Below are 26,598 nucleotides of genomic sequence, written 5' to 3'. Positions count from 1 at the left end.
ACAGTCTCTGACATCGCACATCATACAGTCTCTGACATCACACATCATACAGTCTCTGACATCACACGTCATACAGTCTCTGACATCACACGTCATACAGTCTCTGACCTCACACATCATACAGTCTCAGATCACACATACAGTCTCTGACATCACACATCATACAGTCTCTGACATGACACATCATACAGTCTCTGACATCAAACATCGTACAGTCTCTGACATCACACATCGTACAGTCTCTGAGATCACACATCATACAGTCTCTGAGATCACACATCATACAGTCTCTGAGATCACACATCATACAGTCTCTGAGATCTCACATCATACAGTCTCTGACATCACACATCATACAGTCTCTGAGATCAAACATCGTACAGTCTCTGACATCACACATCGTACAGTCTCTGACCTCACACATCATACAGTCTCTGAGATCACACATCATACAGTCTCTGAGATCACACATCATACAGTCTCTGAGATCACACATCATACAGTCTCTGACATCACACATCATACAGTCTCTGAGCACACACATCATACAGTCTCTGACATTACACATCATACAGTCTCTGAGATCACACATCATACAGTCTCTGAGATCACACATCATGCAGTATCTGACATCATACAGTCTCTGAGCACACACATCATACAGTCTCTGAGCACACATATTACAGTCTCTGATATCTCACATCATACAGTCTGACATCACACATCATACAGTCTATGAGATCACACCTCATACAGTCTCTGAGCACACACATCATACAGTCTCTGAGATCACACATCATACAGTCTCTGACATCACACATCATACAGTCTCTGACATCACACATCATACAGTCTCTGACCTCACACATCATACAGTCTCTGAGATCACACATCATACAGTCTCTGAGCACACACATCATACAGTCTCTGACATCACACATCATACAGTCTCTGAGATCACACATCATACAGTCTCTGAGCACACACATCATACAGTCTCTGACATCACACATCATACAGTCTCTGACATCACACATCATACAGTCTCTGACCTCACACATCATACAGTCTCTGAGATCACACATCATACAGTCTCTGAGCACACACATCATACAGTCTCTGACATCACACATCATACAGTCTCTGAGATCACACATCATACAGTCTCTAAGATCACACATCATACAGTCTCTGACATCACACATCATACAGTCTCTGACATCATACAGTCTCTGAGTACACACATCATACAGTCTCTGAGATCACACATCATGCAGTATCTGACATCATACAGTCTCTGAGCACACACATCATACAGTCTCTGAGCACACATATTACAGTCTCTGATATCTCACATCATACAGTCTGACATCACACATCATACAGTCTCTGACATCACACCTCATACAGTCTCTGAGCACACACATCATACAGTCTCTGAGATCACACATCATACAGTCTCTGAGATCACACATCATACAGTCTCTGAGATCACACATCATACAGTCTCTGAGATCACACATCATACAGTCTCTGAGATCACACATCATACAGTCTCTGACATCACACATCATACAGTCTCTGACATCACACATCATACAGTCTCTGACATCACACGTCATACAGTCTCTGACATCACACGTCATACAGTCTCTGACATCACACGTCATACAGTCTCTGACATCGCACGTCATACAGTCTCTGACATCGCACATCATACAGTCTCTGACATCACACGTCATACAGTCTCTGACATCACACGTCATACAGTCTCTGACCTCACACATCATACAGTCTCAGATCACACATACAGTCTCTGACATGACACATCATACAGTCTCTGACATGACACATCATACAGTCTCTGACATCACACATCATACAGTCTCTGAGATCACACATCATACAGTCTCTGAGATCACACATCATACAGTCTCTGACATCACACATCATACAGTCTCTGACACCACACATCATACAGTCTCTGAGATCACACATCATACAGTCTCTGACATCACACATCATACAGTCTCTGAGCACACACATCATACAGTCTCTGAGCACACATATTACAGTCTCTGATATCTCACATCATACAGTCTCTGACATCACACATCATACAGTCTCTGACATCACACGTCATACAGTCTCTGACATCACACGTCATACAGTCTCTGACATCACACATCATACAGTCTCTGACATCGCACATCATACAGTCTCTGACATCACACATCATACAGTCTCTGACATCACACGTCATACAGTCTCTGACATCACACGTCATACAGTCTCTGACCTCACACATCATACAGTCTCAGATCACACATACAGTCTCTGACATCACACATCATACAGTCTCTGACATGACACATCATACAGTCTCTGACATCAAACATCGTACAGTCTCTGACATCACACATCGTACAGTCTCTGAGATCACACATCATACAGTCTCTGAGATCACACATCATACAGTCTCTGAGATCACACATCATACAGTCTCTGAGATCTCACATCATACAGTCTCTGACATCACACATCATACAGTCTCTGAGATCAAACATCGTACAGTCTCTGACATCACACATCGTACAGTCTCTGACCTCACACATCATACAGTCTCTGAGATCACACATCATACAGTCTCTGAGATCACACATCATGCAGTCTCTGAGATCACACATCATACAGTCTCTGAGATCACACATCATACAGTCTATGAGATCACACATCATACAGTCTCTGAGCACACACATCATACAGTCTCTGACATCACACATCATACAGTCTCTGAGATCACACATCATACAGTCTCTGAGATCACACATCATACAGTCTCTGACATCACACATCATACAGTCTCTGAGCACACACATCATACAGTCTCTGACATTACACATCATACAGTCTCTGAGATCACACATCATACAGTCTCTGAGATCACACATCATGCAGTATCTGACATCATACAGTCTCTGAGCACACACATCATACAGTCTCTGAGCACACATATTACAGTCTCTGATATCTCACATCATACAGTCTGACATCACACATCATACAGTCTATGAGATCACACCTCATACAGTCTCTGAGCACACACATCATACAGTCTCTGACATCACACATCATACAGTCTCTGACATCACACATCATACAGTCTCTGACCTCACACATCATACAGTCTCTGAGATCACACATCATACAGTCTCTGAGCACACACATCATACAGTCTCTGACATCACACATCATACAGTCTCTGAGATCACACATCATACAGTCTCTAAGATCACACATCATACAGTCTCTGACATCACACATCATACAGTCTCTGACATCATACAGTCTCTGAGTACACACATCATACAGTCTCTGAGATCACACATCATGCAGTATCTGACATCATACAGTCTCTGAGCACACACATCATACAGTCTCTGAGCACACATATTACAGTCTCTGATATCTCACATCATACAGTCTGACATCACACATCATACAGTCTCTGACATCACACCTCATACAGTCTCTGAGCACACACATCATACAGTCTCTGAGATCACACATCATACAGTCTCTGAGATCACACATCATACAGTCTCTGAGATCACACATCATACAGTCTCTGAGATCACACATCATACAGTCTCTGACATCACACGTCATACAGTCTCTGACATCACACGTCATACAGTCTCTGACATCGCACATCATACAGTCTCTGACATCACACATCATACAGTCTCTGACATCACCGTTCATACAGTCTCTGACATCACACGTCATACAGTCTCTGACCTCACACATCATACAGTCTCAGATCACACATACAGTCTCTGACATCACACATCATACAGTCTCTGACATGACACATCATACAGTCTCTGACATCACACATCATACAGTCTCTGAGATCACACATCATACAGTCTCTGACATCACACATCATACAGTCTCTGACACCACACATCATACAGTCTCTGAGATCACACATCATACAGTCTCTGACATCACACATCATACAGTCTCTGAGCACACACATCATACAGTCTCTGAGCACACATATTACAGTCTCTGATATCTCACATCATACAGTCTCTGACATCACACATCATACAGTCTCTGACATCACACGTCATACAGTCTCTGACATCACACGTTATACAGTCTCTGACATCACACGTCATACAGTCGCTGACATCGCACATCATACAGTCTCTGACATCACACATCATACAGTCTCTGACATCACACGTCATACAGTCTCTGACATCACACGTCATACAGTCTCTGACATCACACGTCATACAGTCTCTGACCTCACACATCATACAGTCTCTGAGATCACACATCATACAGTCTCTGAGCACACACATCATACAGTCTCTGACATCACACATCATACAGTCTCTGAGATCACACATCATACAGTCTCTGAGATCACACATCATACAGTCTCTGACATCGCACGTCATACAGTCTCTGAGATCACACATCATACAGTCTCTGACATCACACATCATACAGTCTCTGACATCACACATCATACAGTCTCTGAGATCGCACACATCATATGACATTACACATCATACAGTCTCTGACATCACACATCATACAGTCTCTGAGATCGCACACATCATATGACATCACACATCATACAGTCTCTGACATCACACATCATACAGTCTCTGACATCACACATCATACAGTCTCTGACATCACACATCATACAGTCTCTGACATCACACATCATACAGTCTCTGACATCACACATCATACAGTCTCTGAGATCACACATGGTACAGTCTGTAGGGCCGCGCAGTGTGTCAGTGGTTTTGCACTGCATTGTGAGGGTGTGCGTGGTAGATGTATGTGACACGTGTGTCATGGCTTAACCCCTGCTAGTGAAGACCCTCTGTTGCCTCTACACATAATTGTTGGATCACACCCCCCTCTTTCCTCAGGGATAAGGCCCCAGGACAAAGGGAGTGTGACCATACCATTGAGCTCCTGAACCAGGCGGTGAGAGAACTGGACCAAGCCTCACTGGAGGCCATCAGTCAGCAGCTGGTGCCACGGGAGGGTATCTCGCAGGAGGTGAGAGCTTAGACCACTGTATGAGAGGCGGGTTGTAGGATTTGTGGACATCTCATGTAACTCCTCCCCTCATGTCTTCCTCAGGCTCTCCTCACCCAGATGCAAACCTCCATCCAGGAGATCAGTAACCTCATCGAGCCTCTGGCTGCTGCAGCACGGGCAGACTCCTCACAGCTCGGGCACAAGGTGGGTGTGACGTTATTACATGAGCCAAAACCTCAAGCCACTCTTTACTATTCATGTGTCCAACATCTCCTCACAGGTGTCTCAGATGGCTCAGTACTTTGAGCCTTTGACCAATGCCACCATTGGAGCTGCCTCCAAGACCATCAACCACCAACAGCAGATGAACCTTCTAGATCAGACCAAGACACTAGCTGAGTCCGCTCTTCAGATGCTGTACACTGCCAAGGAGGCTGGAGGAAACCCTAAGGTGAGACCAGAGGATGGAGGTACTTGGAGAATAGCTCATGTACATGAACAGGGCGCAATGCTGGCTCTTCCCCAGGTGATGACAGGGTCAGGAAATCGGGGGAGGGGTCAGGATATTGGGAGAGGGGTCAGGATATCGGAGGAGTCAGAATATCAGGGGGAGGAGTCAGAATATCAGGGGGAGGCGTCAGGATATCAGGGGGAGGTGTCAGGATATCAGGGGGAGGGTCAGGATATCAGGGGGAGGAGTCAGAATATCAGGGGGAGGCGTAAGGATATCAGAGGGAGGCGTCAGGATATCAGGGGGAGGGTCAGGATATCGGGGGAGGGGGAAAATTGGAAAAGTCACTGTCACATCTTCCTGTTGCAGATTGCCGGTCACACCCAGGAGGCACTAGATGAAGCAGCACAGATGATGCATGAGGCGGTGGAAGATCTGACAGGAACACTGAATGAGGCCGCCAGTGCAGCCGGAGCTGTCGGTGGAATGGTGGACTCCATCACTCAGGCCATTAATAAGGTGAGGGCAGAACAACCCATCCCATCATGGCTACCTATCCCATCACAGCTGCATGCCTATCCCATCGTGGCTACCTATCCCATCACGGCTGCATGCCTATCCCATCACGGCTGCATGCCTATCCCATCACGGCTGCATGCCTATCCCATCACGGCTGCATGCCTATCCCATCGTGGCTGCATGCCTATCCCATCGTGGCTACATGCCTATCCCATCGTGGCTGCACGCCTATCCCATCGTGGCTGCACGCCTATCCCATCGTGGCTGCACGCCTATCCCATCATGGCTGCACGCCTATCCCATCATGGCTACCTATCCCATCATGGCTGCACGCCTATCCCATCATGGCTGCACGCCTATCCCATCATGGCTGCACGCCTATCCCATCACGGCTGCACGCCTATCCCATCACGGCTGCACGCCTATCCCATCACGGCTGCACGCCTATCCCATCACGGCTGCACGCCTATCCCATCACGGCTGCACGCCTATCCCATCACGGCTGCACGCCTATCCCATCACGGCTGCACCCATCACGGCTGCACGCCTATCCCATCACGGCTGCACGCCTATCCCATCACGGCTGCACGCCTATCCCATCACGGCTGCACGCCTATCCCATCACGGCTGCACGCCTATCCCATCACGGCTGCACGCCTATCCCATCACGGCTGCACGCCTATCCCATCACAGCTGCACGCCTTTTCCCATAATCCATATTCCACCTCCTGACACCTCTCCCGGGTAACACCCTTCTCTCCTCTCAAGGGTGACGCCCCTCATTCTCTCCTCTCCCGGGTGATGCCCCTCTCTCCTCTCCCGGGTGATGCCCCTCTCTCCTCTCCCAGGTGACTAGTTTCTCCCGGGTAACACCCTTCTCTCCTCTCCTGGGTGACGCCCCTCACTCTCTCCTCTCCTGGGTGACACCCCTCTCTCCTCTCCTGGGTGACGCCCCTCTCTCCTCTCCTGGGTGACGCCCCTCTCTCCTCTCCTGGGTGACGCCCCTCTCTCCTCTCCTGGGTGACGCCCCTCTCTCCTCTCCTGGGTGACGCCCCTCTCTATGCTCTCTCGGGCTTTGTCTTCTGGGTGAAGCCCCCCTCACCTCTCCTGGGTGGTGCCCCCACTCTCTCCTCTCTCCCGGATTATGCCCCTCTCCCAGACGACGCCCCTCTCTCTCCTATCCCGGACGAAGCCCCTCTCTGTCTTCTCCTGGGTGATGCCCCCCTCTCCTCTCCTGTGTGGCGCCCCCCGGACGACGCCCCTCTCTCTCTCCTGTTCCGGACCACGCCCCTCTCTCTCTACTCCAGTACGACACCCCTCTCTCCTCTCTTGTTGATCAGCTTGCTTGTTTTTTAGTACTGGTAACCTGCTTATTTTCCTGGCAGCTGGATGAGCAGCATATCGGGGAGCCAGAGGGATCCTTTGTTGATTATCAGACAACCATGGTGAAGACGGCCAAGGCCATAGCAGTCACCGTGCAAGAGATGGTAAGCACCAAAACACAGCTGCAGCCAAATGGTGAAGCTTTATTACCGGGAAGGGAGGGGTGTCAGTTGGGGGTGGTGATAAGCTGTCCACATTGATGCACACATAGCCTGCTGAGACATCTGCATGGTATCCAGATCGGTGAAAGAGCCTGGAACATGGGGAGGAGTCTGCAGGAGAGATGGGTGGAGTCTGCAGGAGAGATGGGTGGAGTCTGCAGGAGAGATGAGTGGAGGCTGCAGGAGAGATGGATGGAGTCTGCAGGAGAGATGGATGGAGTCTGCAGGAGAGATGGATGGAGTCTGCAGGGGAGAGGGGAGGAGCCTGCAGAGGAGAGGGGTGGAGTCTGCAGGGGAGAGGGGTGGAGTCTGCAGGGGAGAGGGGTGGATTCTGCAGGGGAGATGGGAGGAGTCTTTAGGAGAGAAGGCTGGACTCTGCAATTCTAAGTTGGACCCACCCACCTTCATTATAGGAAGAAAATAATACAGAGGAACCTAGGTTTGCGAGCGTAATCCAAAGGTCTCTTATATCAAAGCAAAGTTCCCCATAAGAATTAATGGAAACTCAGGTGATTTATTCCACAATCCAAAAACAGTTCTAGTAAAATAAAAATGTAAACAAGACTTTCGCTATATCTGCCAGAATCATTGCCAGCTGTTGGCCGCACCGACCTTTCTCTTGTGTGACAGTTACTTTGAGGATTCCATGGAAGTGTCAGTATAAATCAGTACCATAGGCAGAAGAACTAGCAGCTCAGGAGACTTTTTATTTGCTGGTTTATCAAGTCACAATTTCACAAACCTTTTTGCTTGTATTGTAAAGCGCTATTAAGCTGAGTTACTCTCAATCCGAGGTTTTACTGCCATATCTCCATGGCAACACACAAGACAGTACATCCACGGTTCTCCCCAGTTCACAGGTACCAGGCATGGATCGTTAATGATTTTTCATATCTCAGAAATGACACAATTGTGAATGACATTCATAGTTTGTCGAGTAACAATTCCTCTTCTTTGCATCCAGCTGGTATTGTCCCAAATATGAAAATGTAGTCAAATGTATCTGCAGAGCAGGGAGCGTAGATTAATGCCCCTCCCATTCTGGCTCCGCCTTTCATGCTGCCAGTCAGAAGTTTACAGCCCCGCCTCTGCTCTGACTTCTCACTTTCTTATCAGCTTCTCCTGATGTCCGTATCTGAGAATGTGAGCCAGTGCCACAGCCTGGGGCCACGGGGCCACAGCTAGCTCTGCTCCTGGGCCTGACTATTATAGTGGGGGCCACAGCCTGCTCTGCTCCTGGGTCTGACTATTATAGCAGGGGCCACAGCTAGCTCTGCTCCTGGGCCTGACTATTATAGCGGGGGCCACAGCCTGCTCTGCTCCTGGGCCTGACTATTATAGCGGGGGCCACAGCCTGCTCTGCTCCTGGGCCTGACTATTATAGCGGGGGCCACAGCCTGCTCTGCTCCTGGGCCTGACTTTTATAGCGGGGGCCACAGCTAGCTCTGCTCCTGGGCCTGACTATTATAGCGGGGGCCACAGCTAGCTCTGCTCCTGGGCCTGACTATTATAGCGGGGGCCACAGCCTGCTCTGCTCCTGGGCCTGACTATTATAGCGGGGGCCACAGCTAGCTCTGCTCCTGGGCCTGACTATTATAGCGGGGGCCACAGCTAGCTCTGCTCCTGGACCTGACTATTATAGCGGGGGCCACAGCCTGCTCTGCTCCTGGGCCTGACTATTATAGCGGGGGCCACAGCCTGCTCTGCTCCTGGGCCTGACTATTATAGCGGGGGCCACAGCCTGCTATGCTCCTGGGCCTGACTATTATAGTGGGGGCCACAGCCTGCTCTGCTCCTGGGCCTGACTATTATAGCGGGGGCCACAGCTAGCTCTGCTCCTGGGCCTGACTATTATTGCGGGGGCCACAGCCTACTCTGCTCCTGGGCCTGACTATTATAGCGGGGGCCACAGCCTACTCTGCTGCTGGGCCTGACTATTATAGCGGGGGCCACAGCCTGCTCTGCTCCTGGGCCTGACCATTATAGCGGGGGGCACAGCCTACTCTGCTCCTGGGCCTGACTATTATAGCGGGGGCCACAGCTAGCTCTGCTCCTGGGCCTGACTATTATAGCGGGGGCCACAGCCTGCTATGCTCCTGGGCCTGACTATTATAGCGGGGGCCACAGCTAGCTCTGCTCCTGGGCCTGACTATTATAGCGGGGGCCACAGCCTGCTCTGCTCCTGGGCCTGACTATTATAGTGGGGGCCACAGCCTGCTCTGCTCCTGGGCCTGACTATTATAGCGGGGGCCACAGCTAGCTCTGCTCCTGGGCCTGACTATTATAGCGGGGGCCACAGCCTGCTATGCTCCTGGGCCTGACTATTATAGCAGGGGCCACAGCCTGCTCTGCTCCTGGGCCTGACTATTATAGCAGGGGCCACAGCTAGCTCTGCTCCTGGGCCTGACTATTATAGCGGGGGCCACAGCCTACTCTGCTCCTGGGCCTGACTATTATAGCGGGGGCCACAGCCTGCTCTGCTCCTGGGCCTGACTATTATAGCAGGGGCCACAGCCTGCTCTGCTCCTGGGCCTGACTATTATAGCGGGGGCCACAGCTAGCTCTGCTCCTGGGCCTGACTATTATAGCGGGGGCCACAGCTAGCTCTGCTCCTGGGCCTGACTATTATAGCGGGGGCCACAGCTAGCTCTGCTCCTGGGCCTGACTATTATAGTGGGGGCCACAGCCTGCTCTGCTCCTGGGCCTGACTATTATAGCGGGGGCCACAGCTAGCTGCGGGGGCCACAGCTAGCTCTGCTCCTGGGGCTGACTATAATAGCGGGGGCCACAGCCTACTCTGCTCCTGGGCCTGACTATTATAGTGGGGGCCACAGCCTGCTCTGCTCCTGGGCCTGACTATTATAGCGGGGGCCACAGCTAGCTCTGCTCCTGGGCCTGACTATTATAGCGGGGGCCACAACCTGCTCTGCTCCTGGGCCTGACTATTATAGCGGGGGCCACAGCCTACTCTGCTCCTGGGCCTGACTATTATAGCGGGGGCCACAGCTAGCTCTGCTCCTGGGCCTGACTATTATAGTGGGGGCCACAGCCTGCTCTGCTCCTGGGCCTGACTATTATAGCGGGGGCCACAGCTAGCTCTGCTCCTGGGCCTGACTATTATAGCGGGGGCCACAGCCTACTCTGCTCCTGGGCCTGACTATTATAGCGGGGGCCACAGCCTGCTCTGCTCCTGGGCCTGACTATTATAGCGGGGGCCACAGCCTACTCTGCTCCTGGGTCTGACTATTATAGCGGGGGCCACAGCTAGCTCTGCTCCTGGGCCTGACTATTATAGCGGGGGCCACAGCCTGCTCTGCTCCTGGGCCTGACTATTATAGCGGGGGCCACAGCTAGCTCTGCTCCTGGGCCTGACTATTATAGCAGGGGCCACAGCCTGCTCTGCTCCTGGGCCTGACTATTATAGCGGGGGCCACAGCCAGCTCTGCTCCTGGGCCTGACTATTATAGCGGGGGCCACAGCCTGCTCTGCTCCTGGGCCTGACTATTATAGCGGGGGCCACAGCTAGCTCTGCTCCTGGGCCTGACTATTATAGCAGGGGCCACAGCCTGCTCTGCTCCTGGGCCTGACTATTATAGCGGGGGCCACAGCCAGCTCTGCTCCTGGGTCTGACTATTATAGCGGGGGCCACAGCCTGCTCTGCTCCTGGGCCTGACTATTATAGCGGGGGCCACAGCTAGCTCTGCTCCTGGGCCTGACTATTATAGCGGGGGCCACAGCTAGCTCTGCTCCTGGGCCTGACTATTATAGCGGGGGCCACAGCTAGCTCTGCTCCTGGGCCTGACTATTATAGTGGGGGCCACAGCCTGCTCTGCTCCTGGGCCTGACTATTATAGCGGGGGCCACAGCTAGCTCTGCTCCTGGGCCTGACTATTATAGCGGGGGGCCACAGCCTGCTCTGCTCCTGGGGCTGACTATTATAGCGGGGACCACAGCTAGCTCTGCTCCTGGGCCTGACTATTATAGCGGGGGCCACAGCTAGCTCTGCTCCTGGGCCTGACTATTATAGTGGGGGCCACAGCTAGCTCTGCTCCTGGGCCTGACTAATATAGCGGGGGCCACAGCCTGCTCTGCTCCTGGGCCTGACTATTATAGCGGGGGCCACAGCTAGCTCTGCTCCTGGGCCTGACTATTATAGCGGGGGCCACAGCCAGCTCTGCTCCTGGGCCTGACTATTATAGCGGGGGCCACAGCCTGCTCTGCTCCTGGGGCTGACTATTATAGCGGGGGCCACAGCTAGCTCTGCTCCTGGGCCTGACTATTATAGTGGGGGCCACAGCTAGCTCTGCTCCTGGGCCTGACTATTATAGTGGGGGCCACAGCCTGCTCTGCTCCTGGGCCTGACTATTATAGCGGGGGCCACAGCCTACTCTGCTCCTGGGGCTGACTATTATAGCGGGGGCCACAGCTAGCTCTGCTCCTGGGTCTGACTATTATAGCGGGGGCCACAGCTAGCTCTGCTCCTGGGCCTGACTATTATAGCGGGGGCCACAGCTTGCTCTGCTCCTGGGCCTGACTATTATAGTGGGGGCCACAGCCTACTCTGCTCCTGGGCCTGACTATTATAGCGGGGGCCACAGCCTACTCTGCTCCTGGGCCTGACTATTATAGCGGGGGCCACAGCCTGCTCTGCTCCTGGGCCTGACTATTATAGTGGGGGCCACAGCCTGCTCTGCTCCTGGGCCTGACTATTATAGCGGGGGCCACAGCTAGCTCTGCTCCTGGGCCTGACTATTATAGCGGGGGCCACAGCCTGCTCTGCTCCTGGGCCTGACTATTATAGCGGGGGCCACAGCCTACTCTGCTCCTGGGCCTGACTATTATAGCGGGGGCCACAGCTAGCTCTGCTCCTGGGCCTGACTATTATAGCGGGGGCCACAGCCTGCTCTGCTCCTGGGGCTGACTATTATAGCGGGGGCCACAGCTAGCTCTGCTCCTGGGCCTGACTATTATAGCGGGGGCCACAGCTAGCTCTGCTCCTGGGCCTGACTATTATAGCGGGGGCCACAGCCTACTCTGCTCCTGGGCCTGACTATTATAGCGGGGGCCACAGCCTGCTCTGCTCCTGGGCCTGACTATTATAGCGGGGGCCACAGCCTACTCTGCTCCTGGGCCTGACTATTATAGCGGGGGCCACAGCTAGCTCTGCTCCTGGGCCTGACTATTATAGCGGGGGCCACAGCCTGCTCTGCTCCTGGGCCTGACTATTATAGCGGGGGCCACAGCTAGCTCTGCTCCTGGGCCTGACTATTATAGCGGGGGCCACAGCCTGCTCTGCTCCTGGGCCTGACTATTATAGTGGGGGCCACAGCCTGCTATGCTCCTGGGCCTGATTATTATAGCGGGGGCCACAGCTAGCTCTGCTCCTGGGCCTGACTATTATAGCGGGGGCCACAGCTAGCTCTGCTCCTGGGCCTGACTATTATAGCGGGGGCCACAGCTAGCTCTGCTCCTGGGCCTGACTATTATAGCGGGGGCCACAGCTAGCTCTGCTTCTGGGCCTGACTATTATAGCGGGGGCCACAGCCAGCTCTGCTCCTGGGCCTGACTATTATAGCGGGGGCCACAGCCTGCTCTGCTCCTGGGCCTGACTATTATAGCGGGGGCCACAGCCTATGCTCCTGGGCCTGACTATTATAGCGGGGGCCACAGCCTACTCTGCTCCTGGGCCTGACTATTATAGCGGGGGCCACAGCTAGCTCTGCTCCTGGGCCTGACTATTATAGCGGGGGCCACAGCCTGCTCTGCTGCTGGGCCTGACTATTATAGCGGGGTCCACAGCTAGCTCTGCTCCTGGGCCTGACTATTATAGCGGGGGCCACAGCCTGCTCTGCTCCTGGGCCTGACTATTATAGCGGGGGCCACAGCCTGCTCTGCTCCTGGGCCTGACTATTATAGCGGGGGCCACAGCTAGCTCTGCTCCTGGGCCTGACTATTATAGCGGGGGCCACAGCTAGCTCTGCTCCTGGGCCTGACTATTATAGCGGGAGCCACAGCCTGCTCTGCTCCTGGGCCTGACTATTATAGCGGGGGCCACAGCTAGCTCTGCTCCTGGGCCTGACTATTATAGCGGGGGCCACAGCCTGCTCTGCTGCTGGGCCTGACTATTATAGCGGGGTCCACAGCTAGCTCTGCTCCTGGGCCTGACTATTATAGCGGGGGCCACAGCCTGCTATGCTCCTGGGCCTGACTATTATAGCGGGGGCCACAGCCTGCTCTGCTCCTGGGCCTGACTATTATAGCGGGGGCCACAGCCTGCTCTGCTCCTGGGCCTGACTATTATAGCGGGGGCCACAGCTAGCTCTGCTCCTGGGCCTGACTATTATAGCGGGGGCCACAGCTAGCTCTGCTCCTGGGCCTGACTATTATAGCGGGGGCCACAGCCTATGCTCCTGGGCCTGACTATTATAGCGGGGGCCACAGCTAGCTCTGCTCCTGGGCCTGACTATTATAGCGGGGGCCACAGCCTGCTCTGCTCCTGGGCCTGACTATTATAGCGGGGGCCACAGCCTATGCTCCTGGGCCTGACTATTATAGCGGGGGCCACAGCCTGCTCTGCTCCTGGGCCTGACTATTATAGCGGGGGCCACAGCTAGCTCTGCTCCTGGGCCTGACTATTATAGCGGGGGCCACAGCCTGCTCTGCTGCTGGGCCTGACTATTATAGCGGGGTCCACAGCTAGCTCTGCTCCTGGGCCTGACTATTATAGCGGGGGCCACAGCCTGCTCTGCTCCTGGGCCTGACTATTATAGCGGGGGCCACAGCCTGCTCTGCTCCTGGGCCTGACTATTATAGCGGGGGCCACAGCTAGCTCTGCTCCTGGGCCTGACTATTATAGCGGGGGCCACAGCTAGCTCTGCTCCTGGGCCTGACTATTATAGCGGGGGCCACAGCCTGCTCTGCTCCTGGGCCTGACTATTATAGCGGGGGCCACAGCTAGCTCTGCTCCTGGGCCTGACTATTATAGCAGGGGCCACAGCTAGCTCTGCTCCTGGGCCTGACTATTATAGCGGGGGCCACAGCTAGCTCTGGTCCTGGGCCTGACTATTATAGCGGGGGCCACAGCTAGCTCTGCTCCTGGGCCTGACTATTATAGCGGGGTCCACAGCCTGCTCTGCTCCTGGGCCTGACTATTATAGCGGGGGCCACAGCCTGCTCTGCTCCTGGGCCTGACTATTATAGCGGGGGCCACAGCCTGCTCTGCTCCTGGGCCTGACTATTATAGCGGGGGCCACAGCCAGCTCTGCTCCTGGGCCTGATTATTATAGCGGGGGCCACAGCTAGCTCTGCTCCTGGGCCTGACTATTATAGCGGGGGCCACAGCCTACTCTGCTCCTGGGCCTGACTATTATAGCGGGGGCCACAGCTAGCTCTGCTCCTGGGCCTGACTATTATAGCGGGGGCCACAGCCTATGCTCCTGGGCCTGACTATTATAGCGGGGGCCACAGCTAGCTCTGCTCCTGGGCCTGACTATTATAGCGGGGGCCACAGCTAGCTCTGCTCCTGGGCCTGACTATTATATTGGGGGCCACAGCTAGCTCTGCTCCTGGGCCTGACTATTATAGCGGGGACCACAGCTAGCTCTGCTCCTGGGCCTGACTATTATAGTGGGGGCCACAGCTAGCTCTGCTCCTGGGCCTGACTATTATAGTGGGGGCCACAGCCTACTCTGCTCCTGGGCCTGACTATTATAGCAGGGGCCACAGCTAGCTCTGCTCCTGGGCCTGACTATTATAGTGGGGGCCACAGCTAGCTCTGCTCCTGGGCCTGACTATTATAGTGGGGGCCACAGCCTACTCTGCTCCTGGGCCTGACTATTATAGCAGGGGCCACAGCTAGCTCTGCTCCTGGGCCTGACTATTATAGTGGGGGCCACAGCTAGCTCTGCTCCTGGGCCTGACTATTATAGCGGGGGCCACAGCTAGCTCTGCTCCTGGGCCTGACTATTATAGTGGGGGCCACAGCCTGCTCTGCTCCTGGGCCTGACTATTATAGCGGGGGCCACAGCTAGCTCTGCTCCTGGGCCTGACTATTATAGCGGGGGCCACAGCCTGCTCTGCTCCTGGGCCTGACTATTATAGCGGGGGCCACAGCCTGCTCTGCTCCTGGGCCTGACTATTATAGCGGGGGCCACAGCTAGCTCTGCTCCTGTGCCTGACTATTATAGCGGGGGCCACAGCTAGCTCTGCTCCTGGGCCTGACTATTATAGCAGGGGCCACAGCCTACTCTGCTCCTGGGCCTGACTATTATAGCGGGGGCCACAGCCTGCTATGCTCCTGGGCCTGACTATTATAGCGGGGGCCACAGCTAGCTCTGCTCCTGGGCCTGACTATTATAGCGGGGGCCACAGCCTGCTCTGCTCCTGGGCCTGACTATTATAGCGGGGGCCACAGCCTGCTCTGCTCCTGGGCCTGACTATTATAGCAGGGACCACAGCCTGCTCTGCTCCTGGGCCTGACTATTATAGTGGGGGCCACAGACTGCTCTGCTCCTGGGCCTGACTATTATAGCGGGGGCCACAGCCTGCTCTGCTCCTGGGCCTGACTATTATAGCGGGGGCCACAGCTAGCTCTGCTCCTGGGCCTGACTATTATAGCGGGGGCCACAGCTAGCTCTGCTCCTGGGCCTGACTATTCTAGTGGGGGCCACAGCCTGCTCTGCTCCTGGGCCTGACTATTATAGCGGGGGCCACAGCCTGCTCTGCTCCTGGGCCTGACTATTATAGCGGGGGCCACAGCTAGCTCTGCTCCTGGGCCTGACTATTATAGCGGGGGCCACAGCTCTGCTCTGCTCCTGGGCCTGACTATTATAGCGGGGGCCACAGCTAGCTCTGCTCCTGGGCCTGACTATTATAGCGGGGGCCACAGCTAGCTCTGCTCCTGGGCCTGACTATTATAGCGGGGGCCACAGCCTGCTCTGCTCCTGGGCCTGACTATTATAGCAGGGGCCACAGCCTGCTCTGCTCCTGGGCCTGACTATTATAGCGGGGGCCACAGCTAGCTCTGCTCCTGGACCTGACTATTATAGCAGGGGCCACAGCTAGCTCTGCTCCTGGGCCTGACTATTATAGCGGGGGCCACAACCTGCTCTGCTCCTGGGCCTGACTATTATAGCGGGGGCCACAGCCTGCTCTGCTCCTGGGCCTGACTATTATAGCGGGGGCCACAGCTAGCTCTGCTCCTGGGCCTGACTATTATAGCGGGGGCCACAACCTGCTCTGCTCCTGGGCCTGACTATTATAGTGGGGGCCACAGCTAGCTCTGCTCCTGGGCCTGACTATTATAGTGGGGGCCACAGCTAGCTCTGCTCCTGGGCCTGACTATTATAGCGGGGGCCACAACCTGCTCTGCTCCTGGGCCTGACTATTATAGCGGGGGCCACAGCTAGCTCTGCTCCTGGGCCTGACTATTATAGCGGGGTCCACAGCCTGCTCTGCTCCTGGGCCTGACTATTATAGCGGGGTCCACAGCCTGCTCTGCTCCTGGGCCTGACTATTATAGCGGGGGCCACAGCCTGCTCTGCTCCTGGGCCTGACTATTATAGCGGGGGCCACAGCTAGCTCTGCTCCTGGGCCTGACTATTATAGCGGGGGCCACAGCTAGCTCTGCTCCTGGGCCTGACTATTATAGCGGGGGCCACAGCTAGCTCTGCTCCTGGGCCTGACTATTATAGCGGGGGCCACAGCCTGCTCTGCTCCTGGGCCTGACTATTATAGCGGGGGCCACAGCCAGCTCTGCTCCTGGGCCTGACTATTATAGCGGGGGCCACAGCTAGCTCTGCTCCTGGGCCTGACTATTATAGCGGGGGCCACAGCTAGCTCTGCTCCTGGGCCTGACTATTATAGCGGGGGCCACAGCCTGCTCTGCTCCTGGGCCTGACTATTATAGCGGGGGCCACAGCCTGCTCTGCTCCTGGGCCTGACTATTATAGCGGGGGCCACAGCTAGGTCTGCTCCTGGGCCTGACTATTATAGTGGGGGCCACAGCTAGCTCTGCTCCTGGGCCTGACTATTATAGCGGGGGCCACAGCCTACTCTGCTCCTGGGCCTGACTATTATAGTGGGGGCCACAGCTAGCTCTGCTCCTGGGCCTGACTATTATAGTGGGGGCCACAGCCTACTCTGCTCCTGGGCCTGACTATTATAGCGGGGGCCACAGCTAGCTCTGCTCCTGGGCCTGACTATTATAGCGGGGGCCACAGCCTGCTCTGCTCCTGGGCCTGACTATTATAGCGGGGGCCACAGCTAGCTCTGCTCCTGGGCCTGACTATTATAGCGGGGGCCACAGCTAGCTCTGCTCCTGGGCCTGACTATTATAGCGGGGGCCACAGCTAGCTCTGCTCCTGGGCCTGACTATTATAGCGGGGGCCAAAGCTAGCTCTGCTCCTGGGCCTGACTATTATAGCGGGGGCCACAGCTAGCTCTGCTCCTGGGCCTGACTATTATAGCGGGGGCCACAGCCTACTCTGCTCCTGGGCCTGACTATTATAGCGGGGGCCACAGCCTGCTCAGCTCCTGGGCCTGACTATTATAGCGGGGGCCACAGCTAGCTCTGCTCCTGGGCCTGACTATTATAGCGGGGGCCACAGCTAGCTCTGCTCCTGGGCCTGACTATTATAGCGGGGGCCACAGCTAGCTCTGCTCCTGGGCCTGACTATTATAGCGGGGGCCACAGCCTGCTCTGCTCCTGGGCCTGACTATTATAGCGGGGGCCACAGCCAGCTCTGCTCCTGGGCCTGACTATTATAGTGGGGGCCACAGCCTACTCTGCTCCTGGGCCTGACTATTATAGTGGGGGCCATAGCCTGCTCTGCTCCTGGGCCTGACTATTATAGCGGGGGCCACAGCTAGCTCTGCTCCTGGGGCTGACTATTATAGCGGGGGCCACAGCCTGCTCTGCTGCTGGGCCTGACTATTATAGCGGGGGCCACAGCTAGCTCTGCTCCTGGGCCTGACTATTATAGCGGGGGCCACAGCCTGCTCTGCTCCTGGGCCTGACTATTATAGCGGGGGCCACAGCTAGCTCTGCTCCTGGGCCTGACTATTATAGCGGGAGCCACAGCTAGCTCTGCTCCTGGGCCTGACTATTATAGTGGGGGCCACAGCCTGCTCTGCTCCTGGGCCTGACTATTATAGCGGGGGCCACAGCTAGCTCTGCTCCTGGGGCTGACTATTATAGCGGGGGCCACAGCCTACTCTGCTCCTGGGCCTGACTATTATAGCGGGGGCCACAGCTAGCTCTGCTCCTGGGCCTGACTATTATAGCGGGGGCCACAGCTAGCTCTGCTCCTGGGCCTGACTATTATAGCGGGGGCCACAGCCTACTCTGCTCCTGGGCCTGACTATTATAGCGGGGGCCACAGCCTGCTCTGCTCCTGGGCCTGACTATTATAGCGGGGGCCACAGCTAGCTCTGCTCCTGGGCCTGACTATTATAGCGGGGGCCACAGCTAGCTCTGCTCCTGGGCCTGACTATTATAGCGGGGGCCACAGCTAGCTCTGCTCCTGGGCCTGACTATTATAGCGGGGGCCACAGCTAGCTCTGCTCCTGGGCCTGACTATTATAGCGGGGGCCACAGCCTGCTCTGCTCCTGGGCCTGACTATTATAGTGGGGGCCACAGCCTACTCTGCTGCTGGGCCTGACTATTATAGCGGGGGCCACAGCTAGCTCTGCTCCTGGGCCTGACTATTATAGCGGGGGCCACAGCTAGCTCTGCTCCTGGGCCTGACTATTATAGCGGGGGCCACAGCTAGCTCTGCTCCTGGGCCTGACTATTATAGCGGGGGCCACAGCCTGCTCTGCTCCTGGGCCTGACTATTATAGCGGGGGCCACAGCCAGCTCTGCTCCTGGGCCTGACTATTATAGCGGGGGCCACAGCTAGCTCTGCTCCTGGGCCTGACTATTATAGCGGGGGCCACAGCCTACTCTGCTCCTGGGCCTGACTATTATAGCGGGGGCCACAGCCTGCTCTGCTCCTGGGCCTGACTATTATAGTGGGGGCCACAGCTAGCTCTGCTCCTGGGCCTGACTATTATAGCGGGGGCCACAGCTAGCTCTGCTCCTGGGCCTGACTATTATAGCGGGGGCCACAGCTAGCTCTGCTCCTGGGCCTGACTATTATAGCGGGGGCCACAGCTAGCTCTGCTCCTGGGCCTGACTATTATAGCGGGGGCCACAGCTAGCTCTGCTCCTGGGCCTGACTATTATAGCGGGGGCCACAGCCTGCTCTGCTCCTGGGCCTGACTATTATAGCGGGGGCCACAGCCTGCTCTGCTCCTGGGCCTGACTATTATAGCGGGGGCCACAGCCTACTCTGCTCCTGGGCCTGACTATTATAGTGGGGGCCACAGCTAGCTCTGCTCCTGGGCCTGACTATTATAGCGGGGGCCACAGCCTACTCTGCTCCTGGGCCTGACTATTATAGTGGGGGCCACAGCTAGCTCTGCTCCTGGGCCTGACTATTATAGTGGGGGCCACAGCCTACTCTGCTCCTGGGCCTGACTATTATAGCGGGGGCCACAGCTAGCTCTGCTCCTGGGCCTGACTATTATAGCGGTGGCCACAGCCTGCTCTGCTCCTGGGCCTGACTATTATAGCGGGGGCCACAGCTAGCTCTGCTCCTGGGCCTGACTATTATAGCGGGGGCCACAGCTAGCTCTGCTCCTGGGCCTGACTATTATAGCGGGGGCCACAGCTAGCTCTGCTCCTGGGCCTGACTATTATAGCGGGGGCCACAGCTAGCTCTGCTCCTGGGCCTGACTATTATAGCGGGGGCCACAGCTAGCTCTGCTCCTGGGCCTGACTATTATAGCGGGGGCCACAGCCTACTCTGCTCCTGGGCCTGACTATTATAGCGGGGGCCACAGCCTGCTCTGCTCCTGGGCCTGACTATTATAGCGGGGGCCACAGCCTGCTCTGCTCCTGGGCCTGACTATTATAGCGGGGGCCACAGCCTGCTCTGCTCCTGGGCCTGACTATTATAGCGGGGGCCACAGCTAGCTCTGCTCCTGGGCCTGACTATTATAGCGGGGGCCACAGCCTGCTCTGCTCCTGGGCCTGACTATTATAGCGGGGGCCACAGCCAGCTCTGCTCCTGGGCCTGACTATTATAGTGGGGGCCACAGCCTACTCTGCTCCTGGGCCTGACTATTATAGTGGGGGCCACAGCCTGCTCTGCTCCTGGGCCTGACTATTATAGCGGGGGCCACAGCTAGCTCTGCTCCTGGGGCTGACTATTATAGCGGGGGCCACAGCCTGCTCTGCTCCTGGGCCTGACTATTATAGCGGGGGCCACAGCCAGCTCTGCTCCTGGGCCTGACTATTATAGTGGGGGCCACAGCCTACTCTGCTCCTGGGCCTGACTATTATAGTGGGGGCCATAGCCTGCTCTGCTCCTGGGCCTGACTATTATAGCGGGGGCCACAGCTAGCTCTGCTCCTGGGGCTGACTATTATAGCGGGGGCCACAGCCTGCTCTGCTGCTGGGCCTGACTATTATAGCGGGGGCCACAGCTAGCTCTGCTCCTGGGCCTGACTATTATAGCGGGGGCCACAGCCTGCTCTGCTCCTGGGCCTGACTATTATAGCGGGGGCCACAGCTAGCTCTGCTCCTGGGCCTGACTATTATAGCGGGAGCCACAGCTAGCTCTGCTCCTGGGCCTGACTATTATAGTGGGGGCCACAGCCTGCTCTGCTCCTGGGCCTGACTATTATAGCGGGGGCCACAGCTAGCTCTGCTCCTGGGGCTGACTGTTATAGCGGGGGCCACAGCCTACTCTGCTCCTGGGCCTGACTATTATAGCGGGGGCCACAGCTAGCTCTGCTCCTGGGCCTGACTATTATAGCGGGGGCCACAGCTAGCTCTGCTCCTGGGCCTGACTATTATAGCGGGGGCCACAGCCTACTCTGCTCCTGGGCCTGACTATTATAGCGGGGGCCACAGCCTGCTCTGCTCCTGGGCCTGACTATTATAGCGGGGGCCACAGCTAGCTCTGCTCCTGGGCCTGACTATTATAGCGGGGGCCACAGCTAGCTCTGCTCCTGGGCCTGACTATTATAGCGGGGGCCACAGCTAGCTCTGCTCCTGGGCCTGACTATTATAGCGGGGGCCACAGCTAGCTCTGCTCCTGGGCCTGACTATTATAGCGGGGGCCACAGCCTGCTCTGCTCCTGGGCCTGACTATTATAGTGGGGGCCACAGCCTACTCTGCTGCTGGGCCTGACTATTATAGCGGGGGCCACAGCTAGCTCTGCTCCTGGGCCTGACTATTATAGCGGGGGCCACAGCTAGCTCTGCTCCTGGGCCTGACTATTATAGCGGGGGCCACAGCTAGCTCTGCTCCTGGGCCTGACTATTATAGCGGGGGCCACAGCTAGCTCTGCTCCTGGGCCTGACTATTATAGCGGGGGCCACAGCCAGCTCTGCTCCTGGGCCTGACTATTATAGCGGGGGCCACAGCTAGCTCTGCTCCTGGGCCTGACTATTATAGCGGGGGCCACAGCTAGCTCTGCTCCTGGGCCTGACTATTATAGCGGGGGCCACAGCCTGCTCTGCTCCTGGGCCTGACTATTATAGTGGGGGCCACAGCTAGCTCTGCTCCTGGGCCTGACTATTATAGCGGGGGCCACAGCTAGCTCTGCTCCTGGGCCTGACTATTATAGCGGGGGCCACAGCTAGCTCTGCTCCTGGGCCTGACTATTATAGCGGGGGCCACAGCTAGCTCTGCTCCTGGGCCTGACTATTATAGCGGGGGCCACAGCTAGCTCTGCTCCTGGGCCTGACTATTATAGCGGGGGCCACAGCTAGCTCTGCTCCTGGGCCTGACTATTATAGCGGGGGCCACAGCCTGCTCTGCTCCTGGGCCTGACTATTATAGCGGGGGCCACAGCTAGCTCTGCTCCTGGGCCTGACTATTATAGTGGGGGCCACAGCTAGCTCTGCTCCTGGGCCTGACTATTATAGCGGGGGCCACAGCCTACTCTGCTCCTGGGCCTGACTATTATAGTGGGGGCCACAGCTAGCTCTGCTCCTGGGCCTGACTATTATAGTGGGGGCCACAGCCTACTCTGCTCCTGGGCCTGACTATTATAGCGGGGGCCACAGCTAGCTCTGCTCCTGGGCCTGACTATTATAGCGGGGGCCACAGCCTGCTCTGCTCCTGGGCCTGACTATTATAGCGGGGGCCACAGCTAGCTCTGCTCCTGGGCCTGACTATTATAGCGGGGGCCACAGCTAGCTCTGCTCCTGGGCCTGACTATTATAGCGGGGGCCACAGCTAGCTCTGCTCCTGGGCCTGACTATTATAGCGGGGGCCACAGCTAGCTCTGCTCCTGGGCCTGACTATTATAGCGGGGGCCACAGCTAGCTCTGCTCCTGGGCCTGACTATTATAGCGGGGGCCACAGCCTACTCTGCTCCTGGGCCTGACTATTATAGCGGGGGCCACAGCCTGCTCTGCTCCTGGGCCTGACTATTATAGCGGGGGCCACAGCCTGCTCTGCTCCTGGGCCTGACTATTATAGCGGGGGCCACAGCCTGCTCTGCTCCTGGGCCTGACTATTATAGCGGGGGCCACAGCTAGCTCTGCTCCTGGGCCTGACTATTATAGCGGGGGCCACAGCCTGCTCTGCTCCTGGGCCTGACTATTATAGCGGGGGCCACAGCCAGCTCTGCTCCTGGGCCTGACTATTATAGTGGGGGCCACAGCCTACTCTGCTCCTGGGCCTGACTATTATAGTGGGGGCCACAGCCTGCTCTGCTCCTGGGCCTGACTATTATAGCGGGGGCCACAGCTAGCTCTGCTCCTGGGGCTGACTATTATAGCGGGGGCCACAGCCTGCTCTGCTGCTGGGCCTGACTATTATAGCGGGGGCCACAGCTAGCTCTGCTCCTGGGCCTGACTATTATAGCGGGGGCCACAGCCTGCTCTGCTCCTGGGCCTGACTATTATAGCGGGGGCCACAGCTAGCTCTGCTCCTGGGCCTGACTATTATAGCGGGAGCCACAGCTAGCTCTGCTCCTGGGCCTGACTATTATAGTGGGGGCCACAGCCTGCTCTGCTCCTGGGCCTGACTATTATAGCGGGGGCCACAGCTAGCTCTGCTCCTGGGGCTGACTATTATAGCGGGGGCCACAGCCTACTCTGCTCCTGGGCCTGACTATTATAGCGGGGGCCACAGCTAGCTCTGCTCCTGGGCCTGACTATTATAGCGGGGGCCACAGCTAGCTCTGCTCCTGGGCCTGACTATTATAGCGGGGGCCACAGCTAGCTCTGCTCCTGGGCCTGACTATTATAGCGGGGGCCACAGCTAGCTCTGCTCCTGGGCCTGACTATTATAGCGGGGGCCACAGCTAGCTCTGCTCCTGGGCCTGACTATTATAGCGGGGGCCACAGCCTGCTCTGCTCCTGGGCCTGACTATTATAGTGTGGGCCACAGCCTACTCTGCTGCTGGGCCTGACTATTATAGCGGGGGCCACAGCTAGCTCTGCTCCTGGGCCTGACTATTATAGTGGGGGCCACAGCTAGCTCTGCTCCTGGGCCTGACTATTATAGTGGGGGCCACAGCTAGCTCTGCTCCTGGGCCTGACTATTATAGTGGGGGCCACAGCTAGCTCTGCTCCTGGGCCTGACTATTATATTGGGGGCCACAGCCTGCTCTGCTCCTGGGCCTGACTATTATAGCGGGGGCCACAGCCTGCTCTGCTCCTGGGCCTGACTATTATAGCGGGGGCCACAGCTAGCTCTGCTCCTGGGCCTGACTATTATAGCGGGGGCCACAGCTAGCTCTGCTCCTGGGCCTGACTATTATAGCGGGGGCCACAGCCTGCTCTGCTCCTGGGCCTGACTATTATAGTGGGGGCCACAGCCTACTCTGCCCCTGGGCCTGACTATTATAGCGGGGGCCACAGCCTGCTCTGCTCTTGGGCCTGACTATTATAGCGGGGGCCACAGCTAGCTCTGCTCCTGGGCCTGACTATTATAGCGGGGGCCACAGCTAGCTCTGCTCCTGGGCCTGACTATTATAGCGGGGGCCACAGCCTGCTCTGCTCCTGGGCCTGACTATTATAGCGGGGGCCACAGCCTGCTCTGCTCCTGGGCCTGACTATTATAGTGGGGGTCACAGCCTGCTCTGCTCCTGGGCCTGACTATTATAGCAGGGACCACAGCCTGCTCTGCTCCTGGGCCTGACTATTATAGCGGGGGCCACAGCTAGCTCTGCTCCTGGGCCTGACTATTATAGCGGTGGCCACAGCTAGCTCTGCTCCTGGGCCTGACTATTATAGTGGGGGCCACAGCTAGCTCTGCTCCTGGGCCTGACTATTATAGTGGGGGCCACAGCTAGCTCTGCTCCTGGGCCTGACTATTATAGTGGGGGCCACAGCTAGCTCTGCTCCTGGGCCTGACTATTATAGTGGGGGCCACAGCTAGCTCTGCTCCTGGGCCTGACTATTATAGCGGGGGCCACAGCCTGCTCTGCTCCTGGGTCTGACTATTATAGCGGGGACCACAGCCTGCTCTGCTCCTGGGCCTGACTATTATAGCGGGGGCCACAGCCTGCTCTGCTCCTGGGCCTGACTATTATAGCGGGGGCCACAGCCTGCTCTGCTCCTGGTCCTGACTATTTTAGCGGGGGCCACAGCTAGCTCTGCTCCTGGGCCTGACTATTATAGCGGGGGCCACAGCTAGCTCTGCTCCTGGGCCTGACTATTATAGCGGGGGCCACAGCCTGCTCTGCTCCTGGGCCTGACTATTATAGCGGGGGCCACAGCCTGCTCTGCTCCTGGGCCTGATTATTATAGCGGGGGCCACAGCCTGCTCTGCTCCTGGGCCTGACTATTATAGCGGGGGCCACAGCTAGCTCTGCTCCTGGGCCTGACTATTATAGCGGGGGCCACAGCCTGCTCTGCTCCTGGGCCTGACTATTATAGCGGGGGCCACAGCTAGCTCTGCTCCTGGGCCTGACTATTATAGCGGGGGCCACAGCTAGCTCTGCTCCTGGGCCTGACTATTATAGCGGGGGCCACAGCTAGCTCTGCTCCTGGGCCTGACTATTATAGCGGGGGCCACAGCTAGCTCTGCTCCTGGGCCTGACTATTATAGCGGGGGCCACAGCCTGCTCTGCTCCTGGGTCTGACTATTATAGCAGGGGCCACAGCTAGCTCTGCTCCTGGGCCTGACTATTATAGCGGGGGCCACAGCTAGCTCTGCTCCTGGGCCTGACTATTATAGCGGGGGCCACAGCCTGCTCTGCTCCTGGGCCTGACTATTATAGCGGGGGCCACAGCTAGCTCTGCTCCTGGGCCTGACTTTTATAGCGGGGGCCACAGCTAGCTCTGCTCCTGGGCCTGACTATTATAGCGGGGGCCACAGCTAGCTCTGCTCCTGGGCCTGACTATTATAGTGGGGGCCACAGCTAGCTCTGCTCCTGGGCCTGACTATTATAGTGGGGGCCACAGCTAGCTCTGCTCCTGGGCCTGACTATTATAGCGGGGGCCACAGCCTGCTCTGCTCCTGGGTCTGACTATTATAGTGGGGGCCACAGCCTGCTCTGCTCCTGGGCCTGACTATTATAGCGGGGGCCACAGCCTGCTCTGCTCCTGGGCCTGACTATTATAGCGGGGGCCACAGCTAGCTCTGCTCCTGGGCCTGACTATTATAGCGGGGGCCACAGCTAGCTCTGCTCCTGGGCCTGACTATTATAGCGGGGGCCACAGCCTGCTCTGCTCCTGGGCCTGATTATTATAGTGGGGGCCACAGCTAGCTCTGCTCCTGGGCCTGACTATTATAGCGGGGGCCACAGCCTACTCTGCTCCTGGGCCTGACTATTATAGCGGGGGCCACAGCTAGCTCTGCTCCTGGGCCTGACTATTATAGCGGGGGCCACAGCCTACTCTGCTCCTGGGCCTGACTATTATAGCGGGGGCCACAGCTAGCTCTGCTCCTGGGCCTGACTATTATAGTGGGGGCCACAGCTAGCTCTGC

At 56.5% G+C, this 26,598-nt stretch overlaps 1 protein-coding gene across 1 annotated transcript in view; it reads left to right on the top strand.

The window, feature by feature from the left end:
• Positions 1-26,598, top strand: part of TLN1 (talin 1) — a 325,769-nt gene that overhangs the window by 254,500 nt on the left and 44,671 nt on the right. The window contains exons 39-43 of the mRNA XM_068265810.1: positions 4,968-5,100; positions 5,185-5,286; positions 5,363-5,533; positions 5,903-6,052; positions 7,438-7,539. Of these exons, the coding sequence (XP_068121911.1) occupies positions 4,968-5,100; positions 5,185-5,286; positions 5,363-5,533; positions 5,903-6,052; positions 7,438-7,539 (658 nt within the window). The remainder of the gene's footprint in view (positions 1-4,967; positions 5,101-5,184; positions 5,287-5,362; positions 5,534-5,902; positions 6,053-7,437; positions 7,540-26,598) is intronic.

This window comes from Hyperolius riggenbachi, chromosome 1, assembly GCF_040937935.1.
Source record: "Hyperolius riggenbachi isolate aHypRig1 chromosome 1, aHypRig1.pri, whole genome shotgun sequence".
NCBI classification, from domain to species: Eukaryota; Metazoa; Chordata; class Amphibia; order Anura; family Hyperoliidae; genus Hyperolius; species Hyperolius riggenbachi.
Note: the sequence above shows the minus strand (reverse complement) of the source record. Positions and strands in the feature narration are given on the sequence as shown.